This window comes from Leptodactylus fuscus, chromosome 1 (assembly GCF_031893055.1).
Source record: "Leptodactylus fuscus isolate aLepFus1 chromosome 1, aLepFus1.hap2, whole genome shotgun sequence".
Lineage (NCBI taxonomy): Eukaryota > Metazoa > Chordata > Amphibia > Anura > Leptodactylidae > Leptodactylus > Leptodactylus fuscus.
Window position 1 is genome coordinate 299162087 of NC_134265.1, and position 19069 is coordinate 299181155.

Consider the following 19069-nt stretch of genomic DNA (forward strand, 5'->3'; position numbering starts at 1 on the left):
GCACATACAAAATAAACCTAAAATGTGTCTGGTCCTGGACCACAAATTGGCCCAGTACTGAAGTGGTTAAGGCTAAGTGCACACAGAGTTTTTTGGATCGGAACCTGAGCCGGAAGAAACGGCTCCCGGAAAAAGCTCCTGCTTTTTGGTCAGGGTGTTGAGGAGTTTATGGCCTCAAAACCCTGACCAAAAAACTCAGTGTGAACTAAGCCTAAGGGATAAAAGGTGTTACATTCAGCTGAGCCTGGCTTATCTAACTATGTTGCTGGCCTAATATTCTTTAACGTGGTTATTTCTACGTTATAGTCACTGAGTTTATTTTTGCTTATTAATTCAGCTGCATTTTAAGGACAATCTATATATTCTGTTTCCCTAAGATTTTATTTAGAATGCTTTATGAATTATGGATTGTGATTTAATACACTGTAGGTTTGGCATTTGATACAATGATAGATAATACACCCTCAAGATTAACGGCATTTTATTTACCATGAGAGCATACATGACTTGATGAGTGGCCGACAAATCACCCTGAATGATAGGCACACATATGTTTCATGTCATGGTGCACTCAATGTGGAGGGGGACGTTGTTGAACTCACGCTGGAGGACACGTAGCTTCTATCTCCTTGTTTTACTTTGATCTCCTTGAAGCTGACATTTGTTTTACTTCGGATATCAGTCTGACCTGTGCACAGAGAAGTAGGAGGATACGGAGAAGTTACAGCACACAGCGGATATACTGTCATGAAACACACAAGAATTATTTTTAGTCATATTCATTGTTCTACTAAGTTCTACTAAGACTGATTTAGTGGCATCCTTCTGTTATGTAGGAGAAATATCCCTAAAGAGGACTTTATACCAGAGACAACTATTTCACAATACAAATCTCCCGCCACACTCACTAGAGCTAGAGGACAAGGAGGAGGATGACCGATTTGTCAGGCTGGTCTCGCTTTGGTTTTGATCGGATGAAGGCATGAGACGAATGGCGCGTTCACCAAGTGATGGTTTCACATTAAATCTTTCTGCAGGTAAAAAAGATACAAATTTAATAATAAAGACCCCTAAACACAAATATATAATTACTTCTGACACTTTTTTGGGTAAGGTCCTATGCACATAGCTGAGTTCTATTCATAGAGGTGCAGGGAGCTTGTTCAAAGGTTGTTTTCTGTCAGTTGAACAATTGAAAATTGTGGAAATCATCCTTAAAAGCAATGCTTCTAGGAGAGAATATCTGACTGAAACAATTGGTCACACTACACTGGCACATCTATGGGGGTCACAGTTGTTGCAGTTGTCACTCACTCACGTCACTGTTTCCTGATTGGTGTCAGCGATCATATGTGGTGGGGAATCCACGGCATATGGCGGACACCAGAGCACCAGGGACAGATGAATATGTTTGTTTGTTTTTTTGTTTCTTTTTTTTTTTTTAATGTTTCTCCTTTCCTGACCCCCTCCCTGGGTCCTGATAATCCATTTAAGACAGACAGCCCGCTGGAAAGTTGAGAGTGCGCTGAATTCAGCTCACTGTCAGCATTGAAGCTATGCGTTCAGTTACTGGAGACATTGGTGCCATTGGTTTCAGCACCGATATCCCTTCACCGTCAGAAGGGTGAGCCTTAATTGCTCAGTGTCATCACTGGATGGTAAGGAATGGCCCTCTGACAGTACAATGTTATGAAAGAGTACTGTCCGGGGGGCTTTCTTTACCACCCCGCAATGGCGCTAGGCTGTAAGACCCGCCCTTCTGACAGTGGAGAGATATCAATGCCGAAACTAATGGAATCGATATCTCCTGCACACGGGCACATATCAGGAAATCCGACAGTGTGCTAATGGGATGGAAATGATGGAAAACCTCATGTGCAAGTTTCATGGCAGTCTGGGCCCATAAACAGAGGGAAATAGAAATGCTGCTAAAATGTACAGATTGGATGTGACTGGTGCCCATTAAAAGAAGATTTGCAGGGGGCCCAAGCTGAGCTTATGCACCAGGGCCCATGGGCCTTTAGCAATGTCCCTGTTGAACCCCCTCCCCCCAATCGGATACTGGTGACCTATCCAAACAGATCATTGATTATTCTGATCCTGAAAGCCCTAACAGTAATTTCACGAAAAACTGCAGGTATCAAAATATGCACAAAATGCAAGCTGAGAACTCTGAGATCATGGTCTTTTTCACATAATTTCAAATAGTTACGTTTCTTGAGCGAAAAACATGCAAAACACCTTTCCCAGTTAACCACCAAGACTCCCATTCCCGTCCCTGTCCTCTACTCACTCGGGTCAGCAATCCTTTCCTGTTGTCTCTGCTGTAAATGGATATTGATCACCGCCTGAACCTTCTGCTTGTTCACATCAATGTCTGGCTCGGCCAGAATCTCACTCAAGGTAATATTGCATTTCACGGCTTTGGTTGCTGTAGATCTGGCCACCATAGGCAGGCCGTCTTGGTAATGTCGATCTGTGAAGTCTACTTCATTATCTTGGATGGTTTTAACCCTTGAAAAAAAATGGCAGCTATGTATAAAATGTATACACATTAATCCTTTACATTTTCTCATAATCAGTCCAGTCAACCAACAGCAGTATTACACATATGAATAACTTATTCCTGACGGTGAATGGCCTGATTTGTATTGTCACTGTCACCTCAGTAGATCTTGTGTAAGTCAACAGTACAAATGAATAGTAACCTTTGTGACTGATCAGTCTCCTTTACTGCTCCCCTCCCCCTATTGTTTCCTCACTCTGAATTGCAGGACATACACCAAATTCAATAAGAGGCTCTTAATGACATAGGAACGTCTTCTTTCCAGTGCCCAGGGGATCAAGACTGACATGTGATACACCGGTCTTGCTAAAACTCCCCTAATATGGATTACCAGATCACTAAGAAATAAGATTACATACTTCCATAGAAGTCTATGGAGATGGGTAGTAGGAAGGAGGAGTGAGCTACTACAGGGATACAGAGATTCTGCTAAATTCATTAATAAGTGATAAAAAGTACAATATATAAGGGGCCACACGGTGGCTCAGTGGTTAGCACTGCAGCCTTGCAGCACTGGAGTCCTGGTGTTCAAATCCCGCCAAGGGCAGAAAACCATCTGCAAGGAGTTTGTATGTTCTCCCCGTGCTTGCATGGATTTCCATCCCATATCCCAAAGACATACTGATAGGGAAAAATGTACATTGTGAGCTCTATGTGTGGGGCTCACAATCTACATTTAAAAAAAAAAAGAAAAAAAAAAGTACAATATATCACCACATCAGAGCTAAGCTGCTCATCACTGCTGTATACTGTCCTCCATGCTGCTGGAAATTCTGGGTGTGGGCCAAAAGAGAGGAGCCATGTGCTGTGTATGGGAGACATTATAATAACTACCGGTAGTCTCCACCTACCAGGTCTGAGAACTACAACCTGCTAAAAACTGCAAAAAAAAGTGTATTAAACAAGTCATATAATGGACAGAAATGTGATACTCCTCATGTACACACACACGGCAGCTTATTCTTTAAATGACAGGTACACTAAGAACACCCACAAAGAATTTTCTGTTTTTTAAATGTTAAATCCGAATGATTTCTACTGCAACTAGTAGTCTCCGATTACGGTACGCATATCGGCTGTGGTGCTGGTAACCCCATGATAAAAGCCATACCCAGCACTGAACGGGCACAGGATTGCCGAACCATTGTGTGGCTGTCGGCTCCTATAGTAAGTGGGGCTAGACTCACTGCAATAGCTTGGTGCACTTTGAAATCGACTGAAAATCAAGTATAAGTGGAGATGTACGGTACATATGTTTGTAGTTATTGGTGTGGCATTACTGAGTCCACTGTAAGCGCAAACATGTGTCAATATGATCACGCCATTAACTCCAAGGACTTGCTACAAAAGTGGAGGAACGCCGTTGTACAAACTATAAAATATTTACCTGAAACTAAGCTTCATACTGTGGGCCAGAGTAACAGCGCTGTGCCGAAAATGTATCTGGATATGTGCCACAACTTGGTCCATCTCATCTCCCGAGTCTGTTTTGCCAGTTTTTAAGTGGGCTGAGCCGGGCGTAATTCAGACAACTAACTTACAATATCTTATGCCAGTTTTATATCGGTAATCTACACCAGTCCCTGAATGACATAGATTTCCAGCTTGGTGCACAGGAGTGTGCCAGATTTATTAAGACGCCAGGACTGATTAAGACTGACTTATGAAAGTCTTAAATTCCCCCCAATTATCCTGAGATACTGATAAAGCTGTATTTGGGGTCCAGTATCATGGCTACCATGCCTCACCTCCTGTTTGTTAGCATCACATATATTTCTTGTAGTAGGATTTCAGCTGCTCCAGGTTTGCAGTGTATTGTTCCGTCAATTAATTCCTTGGTAATATTAAGTTTTCTCTTTATGAAAAACTACAAAAGATCACAAGGTAAGGGTGAATTCATTACGCTGGCTGTACAGGATGCAAACAGATCCCAAGGGACGATACAACCTTACCTTTTCTAGTTGTGACCAGTTGCCCAATTTTGTGTTAAGAGAGGTCCCATTGTCAAACGAATGCATTTGGATATCATCGGGGTAATACCAATAGAAGATCTCTGCTATGATGTATCCATTTGACAGGTCTCTAAAATGAATAATACTATTAATAATTGCTAGTAATAATATTACAGGTAATGTTGGTAACACAGTAGGAAACACAGTGATGTCACAGCACAGGGATAATACACACAGTGATGTCACAGCACAGGGATAATGCACACAGTGATGTCACAGCACAGGGATAATACACACAGTGATGTCACAGCACAGGGATAATGCACACAGTGATGTCACAGCACAGGGATAATGCACACAGTGATGTCACAGCACAGGGATAATGCACACAGTGATGTCACAGCACAGGGATAATGCACACAGTGATGTCACAGCACAGGGATAATGCACACAGTGATGTCACAGGACAGGGATAATGCACACAGTGATGTCACAGCACAGGGATAATGCACACAGTGATGTCACAGCACAGGGATAATGCACACAGTGATGTCACAGCACAGGGATACTGCACATAGTGATGTCACAGTACAGGGATAATGCACACAGTGATGTCACAGCACAGGGATAATGCACACAGTGATGTCACAGCACAGGGATAATGCACACAGTGATGTCACAGCACAGGGATAATGCACACAGTGATGTCACAGTACAGGGATACTGCACATAGTGATGTCACAGTACAAGGATAATGCACACAGTGATGTCACAGCACAGGGATAATGCACACAGTGATGTCACAGTACAGAGATAATGCACACAGTGATGTCACAGCACAGAGATAATGCACACAGTGATGTCACAGTACAGAGATAATGCACACAGTGATGTCACAGCACAGAGATAATGCACACAGTGATGTCACAGCACAGGGATAATGCACACAGTGATGTCACAGCACAGGGATAATGCACACAGTGATGTCACAGTACAGGGATACTGCACATAGTGATGTCACAGTACAAGGATAATGCACACAGTGATGTCACAGCACAGGGATAATGCACACAGTGATGTCACAGCACAGGGATAATGCACACAGTGATGTCACAGTACAGGGATACTGCACATAGTGATGTCACAGTACAAGGATAATGCACACAGTGATGTCACAGCACAGGGATAATGCACACAGTGATGTCACAGTACAGGGATACTGCACATAGTGATGTCACAGTACAAGGATAATGCACACAGTGATGTCACAGCACAGGGATAATGCACACAGTGATGTCACAGTACAGAGATAATGCACACAGTGATGTCACAGCACAGGGATAATGCACACAGTGATGTCACAGCACAGGGATAATGCACACAGTGATGTCACAGTACAGGGATACTGCACATAGTGATGTCACAGTACAAGGATAATGCACACAGTGATGTCACAGCACAGGGATAATGCACACAGTGATGTCACAGTACAGAGATAATGCACACAGTGATGTCACAGCACAGAGATAATGCACACAGTGATGTCACAGTACAGAGATAATGCACACAGTGATGTCACAGCACAGAGATAATGCACACAGTGATGTCACAGCACAGGGATAATGCACACAGTGATGTCACAGTACAGAGATAATGCACACAGTGATGTCACAGTACAGGGATACTGCACATAGTGATGTCACAGTACAAGGATAATGCACACAGTGATGTCACAGCACAGGGATAATGCACACAGTGATGTCACAGTACAGGGATACTGCACATAGTGATGTCACAGTACAAGGATAATGCACACAGTGATGTCACAGCACAGGGATAATGCACACAGTGATGTCACAGCACAGAGATAATGCACACAGTGATGTCACAGTACAGAGATAATGCACACAGTGATGTCACAGTACAGAGATAATGCACACAGTGATGTTATAGTACAGGTATAATAAACAAATGAATGCTCAGTACTGGAATAATGCACACAGTGATGTTACAGTACATATAAATTATTGGCCATAGATATGATGCCATTATCCACAGTTTTCACTAAAATGGGCCCCCTTAGGTGCTCAACGTTATAGCAACTGCTACCCCAGTGCTTACGTCCAAAGGACACAAAATTCCAGCCGAAGGTTGCGAAGCCACAAATAGGGTGTATTTCTTAAAAGTTGATTCACAAGTAATCTATTAGATTTTATGGATGATATGTCCAGTGTGTGCCAGAATAACACAGATTACAGTAACTGCAGTCTTCAGTATCCAAGGCTGATGATTCTTAATGCTAGTTAATAGATGAGTCTCGTATTATTGTTTATTATCCTAGTAGGGGCGTACAACTCATGGGCATGTACCTACAGGAGCCATAGTCTGCCACATACAGGAGCTGTTCACCATGGTGGTTTACAGAAGGAGGGCCAGAGTGTGATACCCCCTACATGGTATCCATATGTCATAAGAGGAGGGGTGTTATTTCCTGAGGCAGCCACTTTAAAGACTGCTAAAACATGGATTAGATATTGGACAGATGAGAGCCCATCGCTGATGTGTAGAATAACAGATCTCTGGTGCACACAGCCAAGTCCAGAATATTCAGCGGGTTTGACCAACCATCTATTGTGTTATGGCGGCCTCCCTAATCCCTCTGTGTCAGGGAAAGTAAAAATTGGGAAATTGGATTTCTCCCCTCGAGCAGGGGGTGCATGTGTATATGGAAGTTGTTAACATCTCATATGGCTAGCTTTAGGCATCAGTGGAGAGGATCCATGCTCAGACATTGATGTCCTGCCTAACTAAAGCTTTCCGTGTAGGTTAGACGTCAGTCATCTTTATATGTGATGCCCTATTACAGGAAAGTTTCTAAGAGGAAGGACTAAGAGGACCATGAAAAGTACTCAATAGTCTGTGGGGTAATATGTCTCACTAGGGAGAGAGAATACAGGGAATGTATAAGATCATGCATGAACTGCTAAGAAGTAAAGAATATGTAAACGTGGAAACTTCAGTGAAAAAGTCTTCTTCTAGCACAGGGGTAGGGAACCTTCGGCTCTCCATCTGCTGTGAAACTACAACTCCCAACATGCTCCATTCACTTCCAAGGGAGTTCCAAGAACAGCAGAGACAGTATGCATGCTGGGAGTTGTAGTTTTGCAACAGCTGGAGAGCCGTACGTTCCCTACCCCTGTTCTAGCACCACCTTTCAGAAGGTAGGACCCCTATAGATGAATGCATGGCTTTCAAAGAAACCTAAAGGCACAGCCTTTGAATGGGACTCTCTTCCTTTAGGAAGAGTTATCCTGGATGGCTATTATTCCCAGATTATGCCATTAGGATTCTTTGAAAATCAGATATTAAAGGGGTTGTCCAGGAATTACAGATTTCTGCCAGAAGGCCAGGGAAGGTGAGAGATAGCGGCCTAAGGATTGGCCTCAGCTGTCACATGTGCTGGACAGTAGAGAGGACAGATATGTATAGGGGTTTTTATTGTTCACATTTACCAGCCTCCTGCAGAAATCTATAATTCCTGGACAACCCCTTTAATCTATAGAGAGCTGCCCTCCAATACGTGGTGCAAGTTTCTCAAGTTTTTTCAGCAGTGAGGACTTAGGGGGTATTCACACAGAGTAACTCAGCGTTGATTCTGACAAGATAACTCATGGCAGAATCAGCGCTGCAAAACAGAATCCCATTCACTTCAATGGGTTCCGTTTAACGCGTGTAACACATTGAAATCAATGGGAGGCTTTTTAACCCATTGATTTCAATGTGTTACGTGCATTAAATGGAACCCATTGAAGTCAATGGGATTCTGTTTTGGAGCGCTGATTCTGCCATGAGTTATCATGCAAGAATCAGTGCTGCGTTACATCATGTGAATGCCCCCTAAAGTGGCGCTGCTTGTGTCACAATAACTCGCGGCAGAAGCAGCACTGATAAAAAAGCCTCCCTTTGATTTCAATGTGTTCTGCACGTTAAATGGAAACCATTGAAGTCAACAGGAGTCTTTTTATCAGCGCTGATTCTGCTGCGAATTATCGTGGCCGAATCAGCGCCACTTTACTCCATGTGAATGCCCCTTAGAGTGGGTTCACAACTGCGCTCATCGTCCAGTTTAGGCAATCCAGCCAGTTTCAGTCTTCTGGACAGGAGACGGAAACCCGGCGGTCAGATTTCAAACCCAATCACTTGAATGGGTTTGCAAAGGTGAGCGCCCGTGTCTGTCCTCTGCCAGGGAAACCGTTTTTTTTTTTTTGTTTTTTTTTTTAATCGGACACAAAGTCCAGCACGTCTGGCTAAAAAACTGATTACAATCTGAATGATAGTTGATAGAAACAGGTTAGTGGGTATCGATATAAATATCGATGCAAAACAGATAAAGTTGTCCGTCAATAATGGAAAAACTAACAAAATACAGATGCAAGAGGGCTGTTAAAAAAAGAATTAGTGTGAATTCAGCCTTAGGACAGGCTCTCAGGATTGGGATGTAAATGTTTCCATTCACTGACAACAAAGAGAGAGCGAAAAAAGAAAGCATGCGACGTAGCAGAGAGTTGGTGATTTTATTTATGAGGAAGCCTGTAATACAAGTGACTGCGGCGCCATCTAATACCTAAGTCACTTAGTGTACGCCCCTGGAAATCTCGCCCTGCGCGTCGCCCTAATCGCCATGGTAACTACCAGTAACGCTTGTGCATTAGGGTAATGCTGTTCTGTTGCCAAGCTCTGCAGCACAACCGCACTGTGTGATTATAGCCTTACATAAGGTGCTGTAAGGCCATCTATGACTAGCTATGCAGCTCAGCAGGAACTACAACTCCCAGCATGCAATCCCTTACAGGGGCTATAACGGCACGCTGGGAGTTGTACTTACAAACCACCATTGGCCCATACACAGACGGACACGTGTCTTGACTCCCAGAATTCCCCGCGGATACCTTCGGTAATTCTTAGGGCAGAAGCTGAGGTCCAGGCTCTGCAGCCATTTGAGCAGGTCTCTGGGCACGCCGGTTCTTCTCGGGGTCTCGGGATATGACGTCATTGTGGCCCGGGATACCGCACACTTACCGCAGCTCCGCACCTTACAGTCGGCGTTGTGTAGCCGGGCGACCGTTACTATGACTACGAGTGTACACCGCTGACCAATCCCGCCCCAACCTGGATTACGTCATCAGCGGAGGGAGGGCTCATCAATAGCATCAGAACACGGTTATAAAGTGCGGCCGTGACGTAACGGCACCCAGTGTATAGTGAGCACGTTGTAGCGACTGCAACAAGCGCCGCCTACTGGTGCAAGTTATACTCCAGACATAGGAAAGGAATAAGGTTTAGGCGTTCAGTCAGTAAGCGCCCTCTGCTGGTTACACCTTATTACAGGGGCTGGCAGTGCTCATAAAACGTGGTATAGTTAATACTAAATATTACCTATAGAAAGAGCAACCGGCCCCAGCCCCACCCACTACACATCTATCTATTCCAGTCAATGTCTCTTCGTGCCCACAGACCCCTGTAGTGGCCCTGACATGGTATGCCCCAACATTATAATGTCACCCTCCAGTTGCCCCCACCATATACTGTTTTCCCCTCTAGTTGTTCCCGCACTATACAGTCCCATACCTCATAACTTGCAAAGGACAGAAAGAGGGACAAAATGTGCTTAGCTACAGCAAATTTAGCTCCACCCACTTTTAAATTGACTCCACCCATTCTCATCCATTTTTTTTGTTCTCCCCACACTGTATAATGCCCCGACAGTCACCCTAATATTATATGTCCCTACATTATAATATTCTCCTCAAATTGACCCCACGGTATAAAGTCCCTCTCTTGGTGCATCCACAGTTTAATGGCTCCCTCCAGCTTCTCCAGTTTCATTTCCCCTTCAGCTGCTTCATAGTTTAATGTTCCCTTCCAGCTGTTCCAATTTAAATTGGGGACATTAAACTTGGGGGAACTACAGAGGGACATTAAATTGGAGCAGCTGGAGAGAGACATTAAACTGGGGTCAACTAGAAGGGGACATTAAACTGGGGTCAACTAGAAGGGGACATTAAACTGGGGCAATTGGAGAGGGACATTAAGGAGAACCTTTCATCAGTATTACTCTAGCATATATTCACCTTGACATAAATGTTGGAAACAAACGAGTACTGTCAGGAGTAGGGGAGGCGTTCTTCACCGCTCAGCGTCATCGCCGGGCAGTAAGGAACACCCCTCTCACAGTATAGCGCGATAAACGCTACTGTAAGGAAGGGTGTCCCTGACTGACTGTCAGAAAAGCCCTTCTGACATTGAAGAGCTACGGTATCGGCACCAATAGCTCTTCACCGGGGGCACAGAACATGAAAGCCGATAGTGCACTTAATTCAGCGCACTGTCGGCTTTCTAGTGGTGTATTACACCGCATGTGCTCCAGGAGGTGAAAGGTCTTCTTTAAACCATGGGGACAGCTGGACAGGAACAATCATATCCCCCTCCACCTTCCTCAGTTTAATGTCCTTCTCCAGTTGCCCCCAGTTTAATGTCCCCTTCTAGTTGCCCCAATTTAATGTCCTCCTCCAGTTGCCCCATCTTAAAGTCCTCCTCCAGCTCCCCCCTAGTTTGATGTTCTCCTCCATCTTCCCCATGTCTAATGTCTTTCTTCATCTGTCCCCACAGTTTAATAACCTTTCCATCTGCCCCAGTTTAATGACCTTCTTCATCTGTCCTTACAGTTTAATACCCCTCCATCTGCCACCAGTTTAATGTCCTTTTTCATCTGCCCCCACAGTTTAGTTTAATGCCCTCTCTATCTGTTCCCAAAGCTTAATGTCCCTCTCATATGGCCCCCCCAGTTTAATGTCCCTCTTCATATGCCCTCCCAGTTTGTCCCCCTCCATCTACCCCCACAATTTAATGTCTCTCTTCAGCTGCCAAAGTTTAACATAAGAAACACTGATACTCACCTCTCCTTGCTCCCCTGCTGCTCTGTCTCAGGTCTCTGCTCCCCGAGTGTTCAGGGAGCTGCAGGTGCGAAGTGAGTGACGCCATCACATCACGCCTTTAGCTCCAAGAGCACACAGGGGCACAGTGATGAAGCAGGGGCTGTCCACTCCTTTACCACTGTATTCAACTCAACTGTGTCCTCTCCAGACACAGATGAGTTGAATCCGGGACATACCTCCCGCTAACTAGGACCACAGGACAGGACCCAGAATCCTGGATTGTACCACAAATTTCGGGACGGTTGGGAGCTATGCAGTCCCCCAACAGAAGCCCCAACATTATATATAGTCAAAATACCCATCTTGCTCTGTTCAAACAGGTCAACGCATTAAAACCAATTCATTTCAATGGGGCTATTTACAAGACCGTTTTTTTAACTGGCCAACAAAGTATGCAATACGTCCTATTTTTCCCTGTTTTCACAGATTCAAATGTACGCAAAATGTATGTGGTAAAATACATAAAACCTGTGGTAAAACTTACCACAGGTTTTATCACAGTTGTGTGAATAGTTCCTCATACAGAGACAGTGTTAATAAGAAAATTAAAAAAAAACCTCATCTGTGTTTTCTTTTTTTTGTTTATTTGGTAGGACTGAAGAAAGGACTGATGATTTTGAACATTATGTTGGGCAGTATTGTGGCTCAGTGGTTTAACACTATTGCCTTGGAGTCCTGGGTTTGAATCTTGATAAGAACAACATTTGCAAGTAAAATGGATTTGTTGTGCAGATATGAACAGCCTCATTCCCCTATAGTTTACTGTTTGACTTAGTGGTACCTTGGATGTCTGAGCCTAGTTAAAATGTAGCTATATTAATGACATCTAAGACTGGAGACTGGGTTACACTAGGTTCTCACTTGTGCCCGGTATCTGTCCGTTTGCAAACCATTTAAAAAAAAAACAAAACAAAAAACAGCGAATACCCGAATCCACCTTTTTTTAGATGTATTGGTCAGTGCGTTTCCATAAAAAAAACTGACCGTTTGTGTCCATTTTTGACCAATCCGTAATTTGGTTTATTTCCTCTTCTTCATTCTGAGCATGCGAAGAATGGATTGCAAAACGGACACAAACAGCTGACTATCTATTTGCAATCTGCCTGCCATAGACCTCAATTTTAAAATATCCGCTTTTGATGCGATCCATCATGTATCCTTATTTTTGGACAGAGAAAAAGTATTGCACGTCCAATTTTGGTCTCTGTCCAAAAGAGCAGATAAACGGCGGAAATGCTCAAAATGCACACCTGCGGATTGTATTAAAAACATATTGAGATCAATGTATTTTTTAACAAACCATTTCAAATCAGTTTATGGGGTCTTAAAGAGGACCTTTCACCACTTTTGGGCACATGCAGTGTCATATACTGCCAGAAAGCCGACAGTGCGCTGAGTTCAGCGCACTGTCGGCTTTCCCGATCTGTGCCCGGTGTAAAGAGCTTACGGTGCCGGTACCGTAGTGCTCTATGGTCAGAAGGGCGTTTCTGACCATTAGCCAGAGACGTCCTTCTGCCTCGCGGCGCCAATCGCGCTGTACTGTGGAGCCGGGAGGAACGCCCCCTCCCGCTCCTGATAATGCTCGTCTATGGACGAGCTGTGTAAGCAGAGGGAAGGGGGAGTTCCTCCCCGATCCACAGTACAGCGCGATAGGCGCCGCGAGGCAGAAGGACGTCTCTGACTGACTGTCAGAAACGCCCTTCTGACCATAGAGCACTACGGTACCGGCACCGTAAGCTCTTTACACCGGGCACAGATCGGGAAAGCCGACAGTGCGCTGAAATCAGCGCACTGTCGGCTTTCTGGCAGTATATAACACTGCATGTGCCCAAAAGTGGTGAAAGGTCCTCTTTAAGACAGATTACAAAAACTGATTACATGCGGAGAGCACAGCACAACTGTGAACGTCCCCTTAGTGTTTGGTTTTCTTATATTCAGTTGGAAGCAAATGTTAACTGTATATTGGATAGTAGATATATTGGATAATACTTTACCAGTAATATTAAAGTGCCCACAGGGACAGGGCATAAATGGTATATCTATCCTTTCAAAATTAAAGAAATGAACAACCAAATAGTCCTGATTATTATCTCATTAATATCTCCTGTTATCTCATTAAAGGGGTTTTCCCATCTCTTGTTTCAGCAGTTTGCACGCTGTCTTTTCTTCTCACTTCCTGTATCCCCCCCACACACTATGAAGTATCCCAACACTTCTGCAGATCAGATAATATGCAGATGCTTGTACAGAATGGACTCAACGTTATCTGTATGTTTACGTAGAGAGATCACAGACTTGGCTTTATCAGCAAACTACAATTAGCTGAACTGATTGTCCTGTAGGCAGAGCAGTGAGTGATATCTCTTGTCCTATCTCACAGGTCCATGGTTATAGCAACGTGCAAACAATAGGAGGGATAAGATCACATAGCAGGAAAACAAAGCAGCATTTTTAAAGCAATATATTTAGGAATAGTCTTTTATTTACATAAGCTGCCAGTATAGATAGGATCCTTGAGATGTGACAGCCCCTTTAACATCTATCATTTTATATACACACATATGAAGTTTTATTCGGTTCCAGCAACTCCTTATTGGTGCATTTTTTTTGGCAAATGTATATTTTGATTTACTTTTTTATCTGGATCTAGACCACCATGTAGACTTGTTCGCAAAATGTCAGTACACACAAGCTTCCCGTTATTTCCATTCTATGGAATTCTATGGAATGCACAGTAACAGTGCCCCCACAGAATCCCTCCTTGTCTGACAAACTACAATTTATGACATTAAAGAGTTTATAGCCAGGAAATTAGAAAGGAGATAAATGAAGTTTAATGGGCTTAGTATGGTGAGGACAACCTGTGTCCCCTCCTGGCTTATAGGCCCAATTGCAGTTAAGACCACTACGGCCCCTATAGATCATTAATTTCAAGTCAGTTTTTAAACACTACAGCAAAATAACAATGGATTGAACATGATGCACCGCAATACATGTAAATCGTCTTCTAATGCCACGTCTGAATACAGATCTTGTAAATGTCTTTCATATTTCTCCATCTTCCTGCTTTACCCTAAATACTCATATGTGAAACTTTATTGGTCGGTTTCCAAAATATTCAACAATGAGCCTTTGTAATGGCAACAAATAAACCTGAGTACGTGAAGGAATCCACAAAATAACAAGGACATACAAACTCCAAGCAGATGTTGCCTTAGGTCAGATTCAAATTCTAGACCCCAACACTGGAAGGCAACGGCGCTAAGTACACGTATGAACACAGTCTTACAGAAATGTATTTAGGTATTCTTTATTGTAATATTGTACATTATTGGGGAATTGTTACATTAATCTTTACTCCACCATATTAAAATACTTTCTAGTAATAATGAAAATATATTAAATCCTTATTTTCTGTATATAGCTGATGATAATTCCTGGGCAGATTCTTCTCCTCATCTGAATTCGTGGTAATGAAAGCATGAAGAATAACACAAGGGAAACTTTACATTTGCTATTACATGATATACATTACAATGACACTACATTTACTGCTGTCAGTGTTATATAGTCATATATACAATATATTAGATCTGCAGTCATATTATATGTAAAGACAAAGGTGATGTAAATGAACATCAAATTGACTTTGCAATTGTTATATGTAAAGTAATAAGGCGGCTGCCATTCTTTAAGGTAGTACTTAAAGGCTGCCCCAAGTATACATACACCCCAGCACATACTGCATAAACAGAATTCCATGAAGTTTATTTTGGGTAAAGTTCAGTCTTGGACTGGCCCACAGAGGAGTAGATGTACCCCCAGTGGGCTCCTAGCTCAAGGGTGCTAGGGGGCCCCTGGACGACCACAACCCTGCAAGAGTGGTGTATGGCCATCACTGTACTACATGCTGTGTACAGCATCTTAGCCAGCCTATGCTCCCATATAATAAACTTGCTAGAATATTTAACATACTACCCAGTTAATTTTACTGTATATAGATGCTTTGGGTGGCTGACATGACATGTATCACCTTCTCTCTGGAGTCCCATCACCAGTCATCTTGATAATAGAGCTAAGGTGGCTGTAGTCTATGGAAAGAGTGAGTTAGCAGGCTACTTTGAGGGCCACAAAGCACAAATGTTGAAAGGTGAGGAATAGGTAGTAGGCTAATACTGAAAAAATGAGTGTCAGTACAGCTTTATGAATACGGAGTCAGATAATACTTACATTTAGCTGTATAATAGGCCATCAGAATGAATTATACTGGTGCGCCCTCGGCTACCTAGTCCGACACTGGTAAGGATCAATTCTCCTAGGGTTCCTTTTGTTTAAAGCCACAGACCTGGGAACGCCATATACCAGATGCAGGTTCCTAAGATTTTTACATTTTATTTCAAGACTAGACTATAAACTATCATATAGGAGTGTAAATAATAATTTTTATTTTAACCTTGTACCCAGGTCTTCATTGGGTACAAATCATAACCAAAATATTCCTGATTAAATATCTTAAGTTTGAGACCCTAAATTCCCATTGCTTAACAGCATACTAGTGGTATAGTGGTCCCAAACCAACTAACAGGTTCCCTTTAAGCTGCAGGGGAAAGGAGCTGAAGAAGGAGAGAGCTCTCAGTATGAGTAGCATTATGTACAAAGTACATAGAGATAGGCAGAGGAGGAGATCTGAGTGGTGCAACTTCAACACTGACTGATGTCAGAAAAAGGGGTACAGCTTTGGTAACTTCTGCTGTACAGATCAAGTGTGCATGCAGTAGTAGCTCTCATTGCTTGTGATTTTAGGGACATATAGTGTGCCATGCACTTTGGAAACATATTTTGAGGACCAACCCTATTATATTACATTATGTTTAATTTTAATATGGTTATATACAGTAAGAAGTTTGTACAAGATAAAGCCAACAACATTTGTAGAAAAGTGTTATGGTGATGTCCATGCATGTCCAACACTAGAAGAGAATGTAGATGCATTTATGCCTTGGATTTCTCGATCACACAATTATTATTTCATTTTTGAGAAAGGAGCTTTTGTAAATAATTCAACTTGTCTGCTGTTAGAAAATACTAATGTGTATGGTCAGCGATAGGGTCCAGGGAAGATATATAGTAACTAGATGCGGGCAACCCTTCTAAAATTTGTTTCAAGTTCCCGTGATCTAGGTTCCTAATTTGCTTTGGGTCAAACAAATTAGGTACGAACTGGTAGTGAAATTATTACACTGTGGGATCTCTTCAGACCCCAGAATATAATAGGTGGAGGCTTAGGAGAGATTTAAAAAATAAAATACATTTATACTAACTTTCTCTCATCCCTTTTGGGCTTCCTTGTGGTGTCTGGCGCTCTCTTTCAGTCTCCTCAGTGACATCATGTTCCCAGGGTCACCGCTGAGGCTTATGATTGGGCCTCAACGCTCATATGCGCACACTGAGCGTCATGACATTCGGCCGGCCCATTTAACTGCTGTGGGCCAAAAACAGTCCTCAGCAGTGACCCCAGGCACATGATGTTATCAAAAGAGCACCGAACACTGCAGGGAGGCCCATAAGAGATAAGGGAAGGTAAGTATAAATGTTTTTTTTTCTTTTCACCTTCCCTAGGCCGTCACTTACTATACTTTTGGGTCTCAAGAGAATTGGAAGTGAAATTATTATACATTGGGTCTCTTAATCTGTGGAGGTCCAAGGTAGATGTGAAAAAATAAAATACATAGTTTCTCTCATCTCTTTTGCGCCTCCTTGTGGTGTCTGGTGCTATCTTTCAGTCTCCTGGGTGACGTCATGCGCCCATGGTCACCACTGAGGCCTATGATTGGTTCTCAGCAGTCACAACATGTACATGATGAGAGTACCGGACACTGCAAGGATGCCCAAAAGAGTCAATGAAAGTTGAGCATAAATTGTCACTACCCCTGAGCCTCCAGTTATTATACCCTGGGGTCTGATGAGTCTCCAGACTATAATAATTTACCACATTGTATCTCATGGTGGCCATTTTAGTAAGTCCGAAATAGATTGCCAATGATTCAGTTCTGTTAAAAACCAAACAATTTGGAATATTCAAGTTGGAACAAAATGGTTCGCCCATCACCAATGGTGACATAAGTTAACAGACTTGTCAATGAATCAGTGTGATCGCCTATAGAGGACATTTATGCTGTGTTTGTAAAAGAGCTTAGTTATTTGGATACGTTCACATTGCAAAATGTGCCTTAAAGCTGAGGCCCCACATTGTGGAAACAGCTTTTTTTGTTGCAGATTTAGCTGTGTTTTTTGAGCCAAGCCAAGAATGACTACAAAAGGAATGGGAAATATATAGTAAATACTTGTACTTCTACCTTCTGCTCAAACCACTCCTGGCTTTGGCTCAAAAAACTGCAGCAAAATCTGCAACGTGTGCCTCAGTCTTAGTCCCCTCTCTATTTCTCATTATACCTGCTATTCTTCCATAACCATTCCCAGAAACATTCTCACAGATGGCATACTACAGGGTGAGACATTTACATATACTGTTTGAGCTATGTATTGTTTTCAATCATTTTAACACCAAAATAGGTCAGGATCATCACTCCCAATCAGGGGTGAACCTGCATGTTTCGCCGCCTGGTGCAGACTAAAGAATGCCCCCCCTCCCGGGAGGTGGGGGCGGTGCGAAGGGGTGTGGTTTAGCGAAGGGGGCGGGGTGGAGCGAAGGGGACGTGGCGGAGCGGCGCTAGCAGGCAGAGAGAGGACCTGCTCTCTGCCTGAGCGTGAGTGAAGGCCGCTGGAGCAGCGCTGCTCCAGCGGCCTCTCCAATCCACCGCTCGGTGATGCTAAGCCAGTCTAGGACAGCTTGTCCTGGACTGGCTTAGGAGGAAAAATGCCGCCCTCCCCGGGGCCCTGGCATAGCGCCACCTGAAGCGGTCGCTTCAGGTCGCCTCATGGGAGGTGCGGCGCTGCTCCCAATTGTAAATGCATCAGTTTTGCAGCGAATGTGTATTACACTATTCAATTTTGGAGGTTTGTTAAAAAAATATCAGTATGTATTTTTGCAGAAGCTTAAAAAAAAATGCATTTTGACCGCACCGTGTGAATAGTCCCTGATGAGTCTTCCAGCACATTTTGTTGTTATGTGATTTTTCAGTGTTTATGGCAGCATTAGGTACATGTATAAAGTGAGTTATTTCCAGTTACAGCAAAATATTTCTTAGAATTCCTAGTGCATTATTTTTGTGAGAAATAAATATATATATATATATATATAGTATACAGTTACATATCTTGCTACATGGACGTCAGTTTTACAATACACTTGACGTAAACAAATTTTTAAAAAATATTAAAAGTTCCTTATACTTTCTCGATACTGTAAGAAGTTTTTCAGGACCGTTGGCAGCTGAAGGCATGGAATAAGATGTAATCTGGACTGTCCGATGCACTGTCGAATACGAAGTCTACAAAGCTGACAGAGTGAACAAGGATTTGCTAAAAGGGAAAAGAAACAGAGAATTTAGCAATGTATTTTGCAAACCGTAAACGTTATGTAACAGTGTAATCAT

At 43.0% G+C, this 19069-nt stretch overlaps 2 protein-coding genes across 5 annotated transcripts in view; both read right to left on the reverse strand.

The window, feature by feature from the left end:
* Positions 1–443: 443 nt before the first annotated feature.
* Positions 444–9628, reverse strand: SPATA4 (spermatogenesis associated 4). Its single transcript, XM_075265827.1, has 6 exons — positions 9468–9628; positions 4519–4648; positions 4315–4433; positions 2294–2514; positions 909–1031; positions 444–688 (listed from the first exon to the last, which is right to left on the reverse strand). Exons 1-6 carry the CDS (start codon positions 9569–9571, stop codon positions 561–563), a joined length of 825 nt encoding a protein of 274 aa, XP_075121928.1. The 5' UTR covers positions 9572–9628; the 3' UTR covers positions 444–560.
* A 5166-nt stretch (positions 9629–14794) lies between these two features.
* The window catches only part of ASB5 (ankyrin repeat and SOCS box containing 5), a 36530-nt gene continuing 32255 nt past the window's right edge, over positions 14795–19069 (reverse strand). For all 4 annotated transcript variants that reach the window (XM_075258398.1, XM_075258405.1, XM_075258422.1 and 1 more), the window contains one exon: positions 14795–18995. In XM_075258398.1, coding sequence (XP_075114499.1) covers positions 18850–18995 — 146 coding nt within the window. In that variant the 3' untranslated portion in view covers positions 14795–18849. The remainder of the gene's footprint in view (positions 18996–19069) is intronic.

Coding starts and splice junctions, on each gene's coding strand:
- SPATA4 (XM_075265827.1), bottom strand. CDS start 9,571: ATGACGTCATATCCCGAGACCCCGAGAAGAACCGGCGTGCCCAGAGAC. Junction 2,515..4,314: donor GTGATGCTAACAAACAGGAG/GTGAGGCATGGT, acceptor TTTTTTTTCAAG/GGTTAAAACCATCCAAGATA. Junction 1,032..2,293: donor GGAAAGGATTGCTGACCCGA/GTGAGTAGAGGA, acceptor TTTTACCTGCAG/AAAGATTTAATGTGAAACCA.